Source organism: Copadichromis virginalis, linkage group LG12 (genome assembly GCF_057382275.1).
Source record: "Copadichromis virginalis isolate Kocher_CV1m ecotype Utaka linkage group LG12, C_Virginalis_male_GT1.1, whole genome shotgun sequence".
Classification (NCBI taxonomy): Eukaryota; Metazoa; Chordata; class Actinopteri; order Cichliformes; family Cichlidae; genus Copadichromis; species Copadichromis virginalis.
Window position 1 is genome coordinate 19,495,015 of NC_140629.1, and position 18,120 is coordinate 19,513,134.

General features: G+C 44.7%; 1 protein-coding gene across 9 annotated transcripts in view; it reads left to right on the forward strand.

Moving 5' to 3' along the window:
- Nucleotides 1–18,120, forward strand: part of mef2cb (myocyte enhancer factor 2cb) — a 68,847-nt gene that overhangs the window by 45,775 nt on the left and 4,952 nt on the right. For 3 of the 9 annotated variants that reach the window (XM_085475175.1, XM_085475176.1, XM_085475177.1), the window contains 5 exons: nucleotides 8,663–8,806; nucleotides 8,989–9,126; nucleotides 11,558–11,738; nucleotides 12,580–12,627; nucleotides 16,698–16,870. In XM_085475175.1, the coding sequence (XP_085331301.1) occupies nucleotides 8,663–8,806; nucleotides 8,989–9,126; nucleotides 11,558–11,738; nucleotides 12,580–12,627; nucleotides 16,698–16,870 (684 nt within the window). The remainder of the gene's footprint in view (nucleotides 1–8,662; nucleotides 8,807–8,988; nucleotides 9,127–11,557; nucleotides 11,739–12,579; nucleotides 12,628–16,697; nucleotides 16,871–18,120) is intronic. The other 6 variants (XM_085475178.1, XM_085475179.1, XM_085475180.1 and 3 more) reach the window with 6 other exon arrangements.

The window sequence follows — 18,120 nt, forward strand, 5'->3', positions numbered from 1 at the left end:
ATATTTTCCAGCTATTCTGCGTGCTTATTTGGTTTCTAAACAGCAACGAGAACATTAGCCTTGAGCGGTTTTTCGATGCTGATCGGCTCACTGAATGGCTTCTTCTCATAGCTCTTAAAACTGTATTAATTGCTCCAACAAGAATGCAATTTATACCCTATTGCTTTTGCGTTGGTCGCCTCCAAGAGAAATAAGGCCGTCGTATCATATCTTGTGCTTTGGTTGTCCACGGTAATTGAGTGTGCAGTCATTTTGTGTTTTTTGGAAGAGGTTGCATGTGGTGTGACATGGGAAGGGGTTGTCGGCACGAGGCCTCGGTGTTTACCGGGGATGAAGCGATTGACAGCAAGGCTTGTTTGTCCTGATGAGCTAAGGATTAAGTTCTGAAACTGCTTTGAGGGACTAAGTAAATTAACCTTGTGACACTGACGAGCTCGTAGTAAAGCGGTTTGTTAAAACAAAGGCTCCCAATGACAGACTGTTTACATGCTGTAGCAGGTTGTCAAAAATTCCTTGTATGTGGGGTTGAGTGCATGTTAATTAACGTTGAAAAGCAGGAAAGAGAAATTGTATCACTTTCAATACTGCTTCACACATCTCTATCATCAGTGCATAATTCATATTTACAGTGTTAGCAACAATTCATCTATTAATTTACAAGAATACTGGACTAGTGTAATAGCCTGTTGCCAGATGTCTCTGGCCTCCTTTGAAATCAACAAAACACATTGCCTCTTTATTCATTCAGTTACGCAAGACGTTTTTTCAACCCGAAGCTTGAGATACAAAAAAATATTGATCATTAAATGTACGTACTTTCAGCTACTCCACTCCTCTAAAATGTATCGAGCTCACCACTTAAAGCAACAGCCTAAAAACAACCCACCATTTTCTTTAAAATACCCATTTCTTAATAAATTCCTCAAAAAGTAGTTGCTTTCTAAAAATAGTCTACGGTGAAACTAAATATAGACGTCTAGCTGGCGGTTCTTGCTGTGAAAGAATAGAAGAATAAGACTGCCTCTGTCTCTGTCCCCCCCCCCCCCCCCCCCCCACCCTTGTGTTTTAAACAAGGCTGGGTGGGGGTTGTTTCTGAAACAGAGGAGTGAGTAAGCAAAGTGTCAGGATATTCATCCAGTTTCTCTCTCTCTCTCTGTTCTTGTTGATCAGTTATGAAGAGTTGCCCTCGGCGACCACATTCATAAGACCACTGGTTTGAGACCCTGAACTGCCTACAAACATTTGGTCCTTTGAATGAAATAGTCTGTTTTTTGTTTTGTTTTTTAGTGCAATTCTCCTGTTGATCCACCGCCTCATTCCACCAAACAGAGCCTTCCTGTCTGCTTTTCAAAAACTTTTCCATTACAGAAAAAGGAAATTAATTTCTCTGAATTGCTATCATATGTTTGGGCCGATCTGAGTACGTTTTGATCAGCAGATCTGCTTTACATACAATTGATCAGCCCGGAGAACCCATATGTCTGTGGCTTCCACCCTGCATCAAGGCACAAAGAGAACAAATTCATGCCCACCCACCCCTTTTTTGAAAAAGTGGTTAAGAACAAGATTTCAGATAATACAGCATATGTGATCCACAGGCGTGGCACTTTATTCCACATCACATGCCCGCTGACCAGAAAAGCAAAAGCTAAGGCAAGAAACTATATTTCTTAGATCGCTGTCAGAGGTGTTTTTTTTAAGGTCAATACTGAAACGGAAGTCTGAAGTACTCACACAACAACAAAAGGTTTTTAAAAATAGACTGTTTGAAATGTGCCAATATGTGGTCCCCGTGGTGAGGAGCAGTGAAAAAGGCAGGCCACTTCTGAGGCCACGCTGCCAAAAGGCAAGACTTTTCCACTACACACAGCCCAAAACAATTCACGCCAGCCATTAGGATGAAATGATGCCTTGTTCTTTGAAACTATTTGTGGAAAATTCAGAATAAAGATCTATTTTTACATATGGCATTCCCTTCCCTGCCTAGAGCTTCCTCTTGGCCCTACCTCCTCCACCCCCACCATGGTTACTGCTTTGGGCAGGGTGTGGAAACTCAAGGTCACTGTATAGAGGTCAGCCGGCTGGTCATTGTTACTGAAGGCCTCCCCCCGGCTCCCTTTTCCTGCTTTGGCACCACGCGATAAGAGACAGAGAGACAAAAGACGATAAGTGACGATTTGTAGTGGTTGTCTTTTTTTGTTGTTGTTGTTGTTGTTGCTAAAGGGTTGGGGGTTAGGTGGAGTTTCAAGAAATGAAAAAGAGGTTGGGCGAAGGAGGCTTGAGGTTTGTTACCTGATGCTAATTTAAAAGTATGTTCATTTTTGATATGATTCATGGTGTAGTACAGTCACATGATGACTGTGGCATAAACAGGCCACGTGCAATTTCACTGTACAAAGTATGCAAAGCTAAATACGCGTGGAAAACACACAATTTAACCATTGCGAATCGATTTCTACATTGCACCAGAAATACATATAGACCCGCACTCATTTCTCTCATTTGAATAGAGAAGCGTTATTCAACTGCAGTGTAGATGGGGATGAAAGATGGCTAGGTTAACAGCGCAGACATAAGTGCCCTCTTTATCCAGTTTCACTGAGCTGGCATTGTGTCTCATTATGTCTATCTGGCTAATTATACAGTGTGGTGACAAGTCTGAATGACCACTTTGTTCCCAGGGCCGGGATGCTGCTGTAACAAACAGTGTTGGATTCTGACATGTGCTTAGTGTGTGTCTCTTCCATATGGGAAACACTGCACCATCTGGTATTCTGATGTGTACTGGCTAGCTAAGATTGTGTGTCTGTGAGTGGGCTCTCGTCTGCAGTGGGCTCTTCTTAATAGTGATTTTAGCACATGCACCATCAAAGTGGCACAGTTTGGAGAAATGTGGAGGAACCTTGTTGCACACAGTGCCCTTTCCCTCTGTCTTCTTTTCTGCCTCTCTCACTTGCCTTAACACTTTCTCTCTGTTTGTTGCTATATATCTCACTCCCTTTTGTAATGTTGAGTAAACTCTGTAGTCTCTAGAAAGCTAATAATCACATGTTTAGGCGGTGTTATTACAGAATTTACCACCAGGGATGATGGATCCCAGGTGCCAACGTCTGATTACTTATTACAGTGCAGCAGGGCAGCAGGGGTAAGGGGCATCAAAGCTGCTAAAGCACTGAAAGGCCAATGATGCGATAGTTTCTTAAACAGTGAATAAGGATACAGAGATAATGACTTTAAAAAAAGAAGCAGGCGGGGACATTAGATGGGACATTAGGGATTAGAGGTCCTATTCCTCAGATTGGTAACCTACAAAATAAACTATCTCCCCCAAATCGCTCACACACATACACACTCCATGTAGCCATCATCCATGGGCATGCCCCTCGACATGGTCCTGGCATGTTCAAACCACGCTTCATGAAACTGTGGCCCTCTTGCCTTTGGTCTGCCATCTGCTTCCAATAAACTAAGCCAGCCTGATCCCTCTGATGTTCCCTCCACTCTGAAAGGCAGACAGAAAGGACGGGCGAGCGAGAGAGACAGCGAGCGAGGAAGAAAGACAAAAATGGGAGCAAGTTAGATTGAGCCAAACGAACCCAAAAAAAGAAGAAGAAAAAAACGAAAGAAAGAGGAAAAAACTTAGAAGAAGAAACAAAATAAGAAGAATAAGATCACATCTCAGACATGCTATTACCTCTTCCCTGCCGCCAGGAAGACCACCCTGCTGGTGCTTATTGTGAATTGGCGCTGAGAGGTCTTAATCCACAGTAGGTCCACTTCATGACTACCTCCATCTTATTTTTGATAAGAAAGACAATGTTTCTATTTGTCTGTGCACCCCTATGGACACAAAACCCCTTTGCTTCTCACCAATGTGACAAGAGATGGTTTTCTAAATAGATACACACCCCAGCCTACATTGACTCCTCACACTTTGCAAAGTACGATATATACAGTCTGCTTACTGAGAATGTTTGATAGCTGGAATAAAGTAAAGCCATTTTTAATAGTGCAACATGGCAAGCTTGGAGCCTTCTAGACAAAAGATTTCATTTGAGTGCCGTTTTATTTTAGTTTAACAGCACAGCAATCATGATTAACCATAAGTGGCGCTGTTACTGATGTTTTTATGTTGCACTTGTCTATCACAGACTTGTTTCCCACCCACTGCTGAAATATGCCACAAACCCCATAAACTGGGTCCATTTATGGTGGGAAACATTCCCGCTATTATATATTATTTTCTTTCTGGGTTTAGCTTACCGTAGTGCATGTGCGTTGAAGATCACACAGTGTTGACAGAGATATAAATGACCTGTAATACACTGGCTGTTTGGTGGAGCGCCTTTGCGCCGATGCTCCCTGTTATTGGGTTGAAGACACTGAGGAACATTCACTGGCCTGACCGTCGCCAATAGCTATAAACACAATATTGAATGTGTCGTAGCCTTCAGCCACTGCCAGCATAACTACAGAGGGAAAATGGTCAACAATGGATCTCTTTCCAAACACAAATCCTCAACTGCCCAGAGTCTATCAGAAATAAAGATGTACCCGTCAAGTCAACAGTGTTTGACTGAGCTTCTGTCGAGATGTGGTGGTTTTGCAGAAAATTAGGGGACTAGCGCAGAGGTGGTGAGACAGAGACAGACTGAGCAACAGACTGAGACAGAAATATGGGGGCAGAAAGACGGATTGAGGGATAGAGAGGGTGAGCAGGGTGGCAGAATGCCGAGCAGACGGATCCTGGTATGGCAGGAGCTCTGGGCAGGCGTCAGCTGTCCCTAGCAGACTCCCTGGGGCCACCCGGGATTCACACCCAAATACTCTCCGCTGTTTTTCTCAGGAGCTAAATGAAGTTATCGCTCACACCCCCAACCTATGAAGTGAATATAGAGCAAGCGTTTTCCTGCAATTAAAACATTAGGGAACGGCAAGCGTGTTAGAATGTGAATCAGTTTCTTTGTAGCTCAAGCTGGCCTCGGTCTCAGCTCAGGTTACCTCCGTTAGGTTTTTACAGCGGCATCCTGCCGTTCCTCTTACACCAGCCCCAGTCTAGGCTAGCTTAGCTGAGGGTGTGAAAACTGAAGGGTACCAATGAGACGGGCGTCTCAAGTATGTAGGACACCTTGTCTATGCTGTGCCTGCCTCACACAGGCCCTGTGAGTCAAGTCATGAGGGAGCATCATGAAGAAGGAGTTTAATTAGGAGCAAGCCTCCAAAGGGGCCAGAGAGAGAAACACAGAGCCAAGCAAGAAGACACAGCTTTTTTGCTGTCTTTGCTCCTCGCCATACTTTATATCCCACCTTCCTCTTTCTCACATTTACAGCACGAACTCTCTATAGCATTCTGCATGACTCTTTACATCGCTGTAGCATTTTGCTGTCTTCTAACCTCCTTCCTCTCACACTTTCTCCTCATAATCTGGTGTCCCTGTTTGGCCATTTCTTTCTTGTGATTCACAACACGGCAGCAGAGGGTAATATTTCATGTGAAAAAAATGTCAGTCATCGCAAACCGGGGTAATAAAAACGCTATAAACTTAAATAATGCTCATTTATGCCAGCAGCCAAAAGATTAGCTTCTTTTTTAAGAATACAGAAAGAAAATGAAGTTACTTAGAATATTGAATAATTTTAATTTAGGCATGAGAATGTGGGGGAATTCTTTGTGCATAAAATTATTGCCACAAGTGAACTGCACCAAAGTGTTTTTGTTTAATCCTCATCCTATTACCGTATTCCCCAAAGACTCCCTTTTCATGCCAAGTCTTCATTCCTGTACTCCTGTTTCTCTCAATATTACAACAGCAACCTTTTTTTTCACTAATCATTATTCTCCCCATTATTTTGAAATATAAGTCTTGGATGTGCCTTATATAATGGTGATGTTACTGTATAACAGACTGAAAGTTTGGAGCAGCACTCAGTGGCATATTCAAGGAGCAGATAAAGCAATGGGCTATTAGAGGAGGGTAAAACACATAGGATGGCTTGAAAGTAGGGCAGCAGGATGGTGAGGTGGAAGGCTGAAGAGGGAGAAGTCCTTCTAAGGCTACATGAGCTCTTCAGCAGTTCTGATTGGTTGCTGGGTTGTATGCTAGGCCTTTGGCAACAGGTGTGATGCCTTTAAACAGGTGGGCATAACTGAGATGAATGGCATAACATCTTTGTACTGCACCCTAAATAAACCGAGGCCGGCTGGAAAGCTAAGCCTGGGTCAGTCATGCAATACTCACACCCTGGCTAAATGCACCTCCATAAACACACAGGGCAACTATTGCCCCACTACTGCTACACCGCCAGCTCAATTACCCCATATGGGTGTCACCTTTAACTCGGCCCCCGTTCTCCTCTCCCAGCAATGCTCCACGGCTATTCTTCCAAGAATGGAAGTAACTCTCTCATGGACTCATGTGCTGGTGGCAGTAGGTGGAAATCTATGCAAGTAGGAAGAAAAGTTGTTTTGATTTTTCTTCTTTTTTTTTTTTGTTTGTTGTTTTTTTTTCCTTGCATGCATTCTCATGTGAGCGGAAAAAGGCCAGTGGTTCAGCTCTTGTCAGTTCGATATGATACATCGCCAAGGCCAGATTGAAACTACGCAAAAGAAATAGCAAAGTTTTACATCTCACGCCTTTGCCAAAAAAGACAGCATGCTAAACCTCTGTGCCCCTTTTGTTCTCTTGACTCATCCTCCTCAGATAGAGCAAGAGTGCCTGATTCACTGTAGGTCTATTGGAAGTCAGATCTCCTGCATCGCCTAGCGTGATTTGTTTGGTGTGATTTCCTGAAGACTGTCAAAGATGTGAGAGATGCTTTCAAATTCAGAATTCCAGATTTCCACTCCAGGGGCCAAGTGAGGATTCAGAGAGAGAAAAAGGAGAGCCAGCAAATGTTGACACACTTACAGTAGCTGCCTCGCCACGAGACGCCTCAGGAATCAAACAGTTATCACACAACACACAAAAGAAGCCCTCTAAGTTCACTAAAACCACACTCAAAACAGGCCTTTGTTGTGCTGACATGAGAGATGACTGGATTTTTATTTGTTTTCTAAGCAGGCAGATCGCTCCTTGTCACTTCTGCTGCTGGTTGTGATGGAGTAGCTAGCACTCGTATCTCTTCTGTGAGTGAGTACTGACAGAGACAAACAAATGAGAGGAAGAAGTTCACCGAGATTAACTTATCTTAGCATCTATCTTCCTCCTTTCTCCTGCTCAGTCGCTCTTTCTTTTTTCTTGACTAACACCCACTCTCACACACCCACACATGCACACACACACACACAGACTCATTCCCCTCTTTCCCCACCCACACACACACACACACACTATACAACATATACAGAGAAGCGCACACTCTCACACACTTGATCAGCATCAAATACAAGGTGTGCTAAAGTAAATTTAATTACGTCTGTCTGATATGGAGCTTCAGATGAAAGTAGGAGAGCGCAGTGTGAAGCGATGACTGCACAGACAGGAGCAGGCCCGTGATATTCCTCCCGTAGACTAATCTCCCTTTATTAAAGCCAGGAGGAGAGAGGCAAGGGGGAGAGGGGGGGGGCATGTGGTGGAGAGGAGAAGGAGGAGGAGGAGGAGGAGGTGGTGTCTTTGATGAGATCTCTCTAACTGTCAGCTACTGTACTTTTCTTCTCTGCCGCTCGGTCTTTGTCTCTCTCACTTTTGCGAGGCAAATGAACACAGCACCTATCGTTACATGCCCACTTGCTCAAGCAAACATACCCTCGTGCTATCACACACAGTAATGCGCTCTGAAACTTATCCCTGTTGTTAAGGTTGTCAACAATATCTAAAAAAGGACAGAGACAGCTACAGATACAGCCCCCCCCCCCCGCGCCAACCACCACCACCACCACCTCTCGTTTTCTTATTTATTCCAATGCTCTCTTTGTCTGTCTCTCTCCTCCAGTGAGAGGGAGTGGTGATCGAGTGGAGAGTGTGCGTGCGCTTTTTTCCCCTTCTTCTTTCAGCGTGCTATTTTCTGTCCACTCTAATGGGGGCAGGTGGCCATCAGGTGGCCAGAACAGAAACTGCCACATTTAATAGCACATACACCACACTCGTAAACTTGTGCACCTCGGCTGTATTTTAATTCTATTTCACGGCCCGCTGATAATTATGGTTGTAAAATATGTTTTACTTTTATGACTGTTCCCTTTTCTGTGCAATTATGAGGTTTTAAGGTCCCCCCTTGATTTGTCATTCTGTTATGTCTTGTTATTGAATGTGATTGAATCATTTGTGCCTTTTTTTTCTGTGTTTAGCGGCATGTTTACTTGTTCATAAAAATAGGCCGTGTGTCCTCACCCCATACCATCTTGTTAGAGTTCATACCGTGAGCGTTTTTTTTTTGTTAAAGCTTTTTTAAAAATTAAGATAATTTGTAGCAAAGATCTCATTACCCTACGCAGTAAGCCAGATTTGTTCTTTGTTTTTTAATTTGATATAAAACCACATCGGTTTAAGAACTTTTCAAAAGTGTTTCTTTTTTTTCAAGATGTCCTTTAATCAGACTTACATTCGAAAATGAACCTCCTCACACTTCATTACCATTATGTCCCTCCGAAGCTGTTCACCTGGGTTTCTCTTCCCTACCCCCAAAGCCCTTCAACTATGTTGTGCAACTGCTCTGTTTGCAGACATTGAGAAAGAAGGGCCTAAACGGCTGTGACAGCCCAGATCCCGACGCAGATGACTCGGTTGGCCACAGCCCCGAGTCTGAGGACAAGTACAGGAAAATAAACGAGGACATTGATCTGATGATCAGCAGACAGAGACTGTGTGTAAGTACTTCTTGTTAAACCCAGAGCCTTCTTCTCACCTTTTCTTTCCTCTCTCTCCCTCCCCCCACATGCTTTCTGTTGCTTCATCCCTGTCATCGTCATCTGTTCCTACCGTCCATCTCTCCGTCCCTTCATGTGTGTGTCTCCCCTCCATCCTTCTCTGTGGTTGTGGGACCTGGCAGGCATTGAGCAAGAAGGAGAACAAAGGTGGCGAGAGCCCGGAGCTCGAGTCTGCGCTCATCCTCACCCCGCACACTGAGGAGAAATACAAACAGATTAACGAAGAGTTTGATCACATGATTAAAACTCATAAGATACCTGTAAGTACTGGGTTATAATCAGCAGGCTGACAAAATGCTGACTGGCAAGTAACTGTTGCGCTAACCCAGCTAACCACCATTGTTTGGAAGCAGACTAATTACACAAAGTGAGAGTGAGAGTAAGATCGGGGTAAAATTGCACTCTGCAAAATTACAGATCTTTGAATTTTCCTGTTTACAGTAGAGGAATGGTCCTTTAATTTGACATGTCTGCAACCATAACTAGTAGGCACGTTTGCTGATTTAACAGCATAGTTTCTTTTATGACAAATTTTAACCTCACCCGGTTCCCACCTTGAACCCGCTCTACCCATAATGCCTTGCCTGGCTCTCAGGAGAGGTGTGGTCTGCATGCGCTTTTCCTTTTCCTGCACCAAAACCCAGTGGTCTGTGACCTGCAACAACAGGGACAGACAGTGTTGGCAGTGAAACAGCTGCAGGCATTCGAACACTCTTAATAAGCCCGTCTTCCTAACTCAAAAAACTTGCTTATCTCTCCTCAGGCAAACGCCTTTGTAGCTTTGTATATGCCTAGATGTGTTATCTGCTGGATTTATATTATGTAGTGTCAACTTTACAGAAGACTTTAACCTATAGCTAGTTGCCAGGAACTACAAAATTGAGGCCTTCTTTCTATGTAAACTGAGCTTGCCACTCATTCAGAGAGCACAGTATAGAATGGTTAGCGCTTCGGCCATACGGAGCAAAGAGATAATTCCACGGTAAATCACTCAGAGAAGAAGAGTAGTGTCTGAGCCGCATGGAGTAGGAGGAGATGTGGTTAGAAGCGAGGCAGTGGTTGGTGAGCTGGGGTGGTGCGTCGGGGTGAGGTGGGGTGTGTTTGGGATCGGAGAATGGGTGGGGTTGAGTGGTGGTGGGGGAGATGGAGGGGGTGGGGTGGGGTTCTGCAAACAACAAGTGGCAGTTCAGTGTGTGGTCAGAGTGGCTGCCAAGCACTGGGCCTCTGGATTGCAGGGGACTGTTGAGGGGACTGCGGGGAGAGGCAAAGGAGGAAGATGAGTGAAAACAGGAAGGATGGCACCAGTTAAAGGACAGCTCAGAAACGGGGCCCTTACACCCAGCAGTAGAGTGTGTGTGTGTGTGTGTGTGTGTGTGTGTGTGTGTGTGTGTGTGTGTGTGTGTGTGTGTGTACACATGCAGAAATGTGCACGTACGACGACAGCTCACGCATTTTTAAATAATAGTTCACCGGGACCAATTAGGTCAAAAAAGTCCACCAAAGAGTCAGAGATGGAAGAAGTAATAGGGTGGGTGGGAATAAAAAAAACAGAACCAGAGACAGACCCTCAAAAAAAATAGCATATATAGGTTTTGGCTAGCCACTCCCGTGCAAAGTCGCAGTTAAAGCGAAACGTGGAGAGGCCCATAATGAAATATGGTTAGAGTAATCATCTTTGTACATTGAAATAATATTTGGCCTGCTAACAGAACATTAGCAGAGGGGAGAAAATTAAAGAAGCTGAGGCACATCGCCCACTTCCACATGAGCCAGGCTGATGATCTCCCTGATGCACTCCCTCCATGGCTCTGAGACACATGGCAGTAATTTAGGGCGCTATTTTCTACTTCCTAAAACTAACAATGCAGGATCAACCACTTCCAGGGCACTCCCAAGGTTAAACCCTTATGCCAAGTGACACAATAAAAATGACAAACTAGATGCCGGAGGCTTTTCATGTTCCTGGTGAGACTATTGACTGATCTGAGTGCGTCACTTAAAACACTTTACATAAGCTCCATATGATCTGAAAATAAGCGATCCCCCATTGTGTTCTCTTGTGCCGTTTTACTTTTGCAAGATATTCTGCAGGCTTGTTAGTGAGGTGAAGATAGACTGAATTATCTTAAGCGCTGGGACAGTGGAAAACGATTGGCTTTGTTCCCTGTGAACCACAGCCTTCCATTTTTTTTATGTATGACTGTAATGACTTCAGCATAATATTTCCTTTGGTCAGCCTTTTGACTTTTACAATGGCAAATGTTACAAGATGTCAGGGCCAGCACTTGACTCCTGCGTAAAGACATTAGTAGCCTCCAAAGTAACTCGATCACACTGAAATGAAAAAGTACCGCCAGTCCATTTATATTATCACTGAGGCAATTTGAGTAACTCTGAAAGGAGTTTTCCTTTTGTCTTTCATGCAATGCTGCTTTTGCCCAACTCTGCTATCTTGTATTTTTATTCTTGCTGTAAGGAGTTCAGTTCATCTGTCCATTAGTCCTATTGAACTTCACTCTTTAAGTTTCTTTGTGTTCCTGGACTATTTCTGACCTGTCATGCTTTTTTCCTCTCTCTTTCTTTCTGTTTGTCTCATACTTCGCAAACCTTGTTTTATAACAATTCAAGCATCAGAATCATTGCAATCTTTAGTCTAATCACACCCATGTTTATGTCTCTCTATCGTCTCAGCAGGCCGTGCCCCCATCGAACTACGACATGCCCGTGTCCATTCCTGTTAGCAACCAGAACAATCTCATTTACAGCCATCCCGGTGGATCCCTAGGCAACCACAATCTGTTGCCACTGGCACACCACGGCCTACAGAGAAACAGCATGTCTCCTGGAGTTACACACAGACCCCCCAGTGCAGGTAATACAGGTCGGGTCTCGCACGCACTCATGCACCCATGTACATGCTGTTATCCCATCTGTCTCTCTTCTCAACTGTGTGTACCTGTCTGTCATGATAATAGAGGCGCACATAGAAATGTGCAATTTATTTTATGACAGCTACCCACAATTTTCCACCTAAAGGCAGTTAATGAATCCTAAGTCGTCCCCTCCCACATATATTCACATATTGCCTGCTCAGTATTCTGTTCAAAGTGAGCTGATGATTTAATGCAATATAAAATCCCAAGCCACAGGCCTGCTGATTTAGTGTTCTGTTGTACACACAGGACGTCTGGCCTTATATATAGGCACCGAGTTGCTGGTGACATAAGCAAATTGGGCCTGTTGGTTTGTTATTGTTGTCCAAAGTCCTTTTTTTGTCCCTTTGGTCTGAAGGCTGCTGCCCACACCCTCACCCTGTCATTACAACTGGATGCTAGAAATGCCAGCGCAAACTAAATATGAGTTTTGGCGCTTGCAGCATCCATGCCAAACCGCACACGCTCTGGACCCTCCCACTCATCCACCTCTTATGCCTTAAAAATAATAATGTGTCATTTTTCTTGGACGGCAGCTTAATGCATCCGCTCGTAGTGTCCAGTTGCTAAGCGTGTTCAAGTTGGAGTGGGAAGCTGCGCCGCTTCTGGTGTCAGTGCACATATGACGGCCTGACACGCGCGCACACACACACACACACACACACACAGCACATTGTGATTAAACCGAGCGAGAGACAGAAGGTGCAGTGGAGCCAGTGTGGGTGTCTATCCTCTAATGGGTTTCTCTCGTTTTGCTGCGCTCTCTATTTCATCTTACAGGTGGCCTCATGGGTGCCGACCTTACCACTGGCGCAGGCACCAGTGCTGGTAAGAAAGCCCTCCTCTTCTCACACACAGATGTCTGCTAACATGCACACACACATACACCCACTCACACACATACATGGCACCCACTCACCCACTTGGGGCCATAAAATGCATGACTAACACTAACCCAAACCCAAGTGGAGATTTTGTCCATGATGTGTTGAAGTTAGTGGTCGTGGAGTTCATCTGGGAATGTTTGCTCAGTGCCTGGGCTGTGACACATCCTGCCTGTGTTCATCTATAAAATGGTAGAGCAAGTGGGGGGAAGAGAAGTAAAATGGCATTATATCCTGAGGCAGCAGATATAACAGAGATATTGCTAGATTCTTTAATGTACACATACAAATTTGTCTTGTTGTTTCTGTCACCTCTCGGATTTCTGTCTAGAACCAAATTAATTCAGTGTTTAGAGAGTCTCACGGTGGGATAATGATCCTGCCGGTAGCTCAGCAACACACATTTGGGAAACACGTGTAAAACATCTTATGTGTTAACTTCTGTTTGTACATGGGTATGTCCCCGAGGACATGTGAGGCCCGCGTTTATAACAAAGAGACTCCCTTTTAAAGGGTTGAATTTTTACGACTTCAGCGTACGGTGCAGAGTGTAAAAAAGAGAGAATTGGGGGCGTCAGTGGGTCACAGCTGGGCAGCCTTGTCTGGCCCCCGAGGCTCTATCACAAGGGGTCAGTGCCTGGTTTCTCTGTCTGGACAGTCATCGCACACACAAACACATACGCGCGCACAACAGGCCCATTTGTTGTGGCGTGTGTTCCATTGACTGCGTTTTGCAGTGCATCCTTCAAAAGTAGCCTTTGTGTCACTGCGCTGAAGGAACAGAGGCACTCTGTGAGCGCTGCGCGTCGCTCAGCAGCGGCGAAAAACACAACGTGGAGAGAGAGTCATGTGGGAGCTGAAAGATTCCATTCAGTGCTCTCTTAAATCTCATCTGGGGTGGAGTGGGGGGGGGGGGCACAGTGATGAATATCCACCAATGGTGGAAGCATGTGTGTAAAGGAGAAACAGAGGGGGGAACACAGATGGAAGTGTTCTGCGAACTCGGTCAGCCATTTTAATGATGTTCCTCTAAAATCATCAGTATGAAGTGGCACAGCCACTGTGGCACCTCGAGGACTGTTTTAACACTCGTCTTCTCCCCAGTGTAAGTTTTGATAAGATGATTGTACGAGTGGCCATCTGCCCCGTGTATGTGTCATCAGTCATGTGCCCTAAGTAACATAAGAGGAGCCTTAAGACACACAGAAACACACAACTTCTTTTGTGCTTCTATGAAAGAAATAAAAGAAATACCTCGGCTGTTTCTCTCAGTGCACAAAGATATGCTGCGTTGAGTCATATCTGTACATAATCCAGTGGATTATGCCTGTATATTCAACTGAAACAGATCTGCAAATCAGCCACATGAAACCCAGATGTGGGGGGTATATTCAAATCACAAAAGTTCCCCTGGTGATTCTAGTCCAGTGTAAATAGGACATGTTACTGAAGGGCTGAGTCATCGTAGCTTTCCTATGGAAAGTTTTCATGCCTACATCTAAGCATATGTTTTGATCTGTCAATTTGCATGATGAGAGACAGAACGTGAGTTGAAAGAAAAAAAGAGCACTCAGGAAAGAAGTCCGGATGGAGGCCTCGGCTTGTGAAAACCTTTCCACCAGAATGCGTGCAATTAAGCAAGTGTCATCTGTCCACACGCTTCTCACCAAAGCACAGCGAGGAATTAACAAGACTCTCCTCTCACCTCTCACTCCGCTCGTGCCTCGATTCCTCCTTTAAATGAGTTGCATAGAAGGTACCTCTCGAGGACATCTCTGATCGCATTCGTTCAAGTTTTTTTAATAAAAAGGGAACACACACACACGCGCTCACATATAGTAACTGACAAAAGGTCAAGCTGATGAGTGTCTGCTTCAGTTTTGGCAGCATCCTACACCAACTGAACAAGTGTGACACCTTTGTTCAGTTGGAGAATTCAGGGTTGAATGCACGTTTGGCCAAACCGCAACGGAAGAGTGTGTGTATGGGGAATAGAATGGAGCGCGCCTGTTAGACCACAACAGGACATCAGAAATTTGTTCAGTAACAGTAAAATCTACATGAGTTTAACCACACCTCTCCTTTGTGTGTGCGCTTTGTGTGTGTGTAAGATGGAAAAACACAGAGAGAACACTCTGATGGGGGGATGGATGGGGGGGGAGTCTTGTCTGTCACATGTATCTCGAAGTACCCTAGCTAACCATGGAGCCAGATTGTAATCATTCAGCTCTGACCTTAGCTATCCCCCCCAACCACACACACACACACACAACTCAGCAATAGCAAAAAAAAACAACTTATTTATCTGAATCTGAGATCAGATATTGTTCTCCCTACATCGAGTTTAACGCAGCAGCCAAAAAGACTCCCTGCTGGGCCGTGTTTAATTTTGGTACTTCCTCTAAACAGTTGACGCCAGCCTGCGCCGCACTTCGACTGCGCAAAATAGTAATAGAGGAGGAGAGTGGAAATGAACTCTGGTTATCATCTGTCTCTTTTGAATGCGTGCGCCCTAAAATCAGGTTGATCACGCTGCAGAATAGAACGATTTGAGTCACAGTTCTCGCTTCATTAGCTTAATTGGCTTGTGATTCTACTTTTGAAGTGCTAAAGGACTGGCCTGTGCCACTCATGATTAAAGTCATCCAGCATATAATTGACTGGACTGCAGCCATCTCCACAGGGTAGCAATACACAGATGTCTGAGTGACTGTCACCAAGATGAAGTCCGTGTCATCTTGACCAAAGTGTGTATTAATGTCTCTCCATTGCTCACTGTCTTTTTGATTCATCTGTACAGAAACAGTGATGTACTTCCTGCTGGGTTATTTACTAAAGTATGTGTATGTGTGCTGGGAGGGTGTGTGTTATGTGTGTGTGAGATCTCATTCATCTGTCTCCACATGCACCCACTCGATCTCACAAAGGGCCAGCCATGAGAATGAGAGAGCGGGAAAACTGAAGAGGCAGCTGCCTCTTTGCTAATGTGAGACTGACATTGGAACTAAGAGGGTCCAATACAAAACACACATGTGCATCCATATACGCCTGGCTCGTGCAGAAGCAACGTTTCTCACAGAGCCTCAAGTCATACGGCGCCTATAGCGTGAAACATTGCATACAGCAAAACATACAGTGACACGCAAAGTCTGCGCTAATATCAGGCATCACGCGTCGGCACACACATCAGCGGCAACAGTAACACAACACTATTTTTCTCGTTTTCTGTCAGGCGGCCTCATTTTCTCTCGCTGCTAGCGGTCGTTTACTCTTCAGATTGTTCAAATTGAGCTTTTGAGACTTTTCATTTCAAAACAACAAAAACCTCGCTCTCAAATTAAACAAAGATCAGCAGGGGAAATTGCCCAGGAAGACATCTGTGACTCATTTTCCCCTGGAGTATATGATTAGGAAATTCATTTATGTCTAACGTATAATTCCTGCCCGTCTTTCAAGTGGGAACGTCCACACAGTGCCCTGTGTTCTACCCCTAGGAAGAGGGAAGGAATGGAAGGGGGAAAAAGCAGTCTGTGGGATTGGGTTAGAAACAAAGACCATGTTGCTTGCAATAAGTCTCCACTTTCAATTTTTTAATGATGTTGCTAGGACTACCTTTCTTCTTTTTTTCTTTTTTTTTTGAGGGAGAAACTGGTGCTGTATGCTTGACCTTCCATGCTTAGAGGAATCCAGGTCTAGTGACAAGAGAAAGGCACGACTTTTGTCTAGAAGAGCCTCAGAACTGTGTTTAACTACGATTTACCCAATCCCTCTGTGGTCTCGCTACCCAAAATTAGATGTTTCGGTAAGATTCGCTGGCTGAAACGGGAACAATATAGCCTTCAGTGACGGTAGCAGAGTTTTAGGGTGAGGTCCATCACGGACAGCAGGAGTTTTGAGATTCATTAAACTTTTGACACAGGTTTAATAACATGTAAGTGCGCCTTCCTAGAAATACCAAAGGAGAACACTGGTGTATTAAATGTTTCTCTGCCTTTTTCCTGTGCTCTCTCTTAGGAAATGGATATGGGAACCACCGCAACTCGCCTGGTCTGCTGGTTTCTCCAGGTGGCATGAACAAGAACATGCAGACTAAGTCTCCCCCACCCATGAACCTGGGCATGAACAACCGCAAACCTGACCTACGTGTGCTCATCCCCCCTGGTGCCAAGAACAACATGCCGTCCATTGTGAGTAGCGGTTGCATCCCTCTCTCAACCTGCTTCCTTTCCTCATCCACTTTCCCTCCTGCATATCCTGCTACCTTTCTAGGGGTGGGGGGGGGGGGGGTATCCTGTCAGGTTTGGCTGTTATTGTTTATTTCCTTTCATGTCCTCTCTGCTGCTTTCATCCTATCGTATCAGACTTGGGTTGATGAGGTTATGCTTGTGATAAGTGTGACTTACGGTACACGTTTCTCTGATTAGTCTTGGCAGCTTGTTAAACCAAAGCCTTTCTTTAAAATGTACTTTTGGCCCAAGGCTGATATTCTGGCAGTTACGGTGTATCACTTCTGCTGTGTCTGTTTGTGTATGCTGATGCTTCTTCCAAAGGTCCCCCTTATTTCTTTTTCTTCCCTCCTATAAATGAGTGTGTTACGTTAGTAGAGTTACAATAGCTGTTAGCATCCTCTTTTCACATTAGCTCTGCTTCCGTTGGCTCAATTCCAATGCAGCTCCATCCCTAGATCCACGCCTAGCCACCACCACTTGTGTGTGCTCACCTACACTCACTAATTTGAATGTATTACCCTCCCCTTTCAATGCCATCAGTCTGAGGATGTCGATCTGCTATTGGTAAGTCAGACTGCAACTCAAAATCAGAGATTAAAAAAAAAAAAAGAACAACCCTGAAACAGTCGAAACATTCTGAAGCTGTCGAGTTTTCCAGTAAAGAAAAAAACCTCTAAGAAGCATAATGATCCTAGAGCGATGCAGTCCCCTGATACTAACCTCTTAATTTGAATCCAGTTTTGCTTTGACTAAAGGGCTTATTACTGCAAGAAAAGCCATCCTGACTGCAGAGAAACTTTCACCTTTATTGCTGCTGACTCTGCTGAAGGCCTCAGTGTCGCCTCATGCGATGTTTTATGAGGGCACATGGTGCCATCCAGTGGTGTGCCAGAGTAAAAGCAACCTGGCCTTTTTATTTGTGTGTGTGCGTGTGTGTGTGTGTGTGTGTGTGTATCCATTCCTCCCTTTCTTCCTCATATTTTTTCACCTGCATGGAGAATTGTGTGTTGCACATGTGCAACTCACAGGACTGCTCAGAGTGTAGAAATGAAAGGCAACAAAAGAGTACACTTTCATGTTGCATCAAACCTCCATGATTTTCTGACAAACCCTCCCCTCTGCCTCACTAAAGTGCCTTTCCTTTGCCTTTGCTACCCCGCGTTGCCGTGGAAACCGGCGGTGTTACTATAGCGACAGTAGGCCCTCGG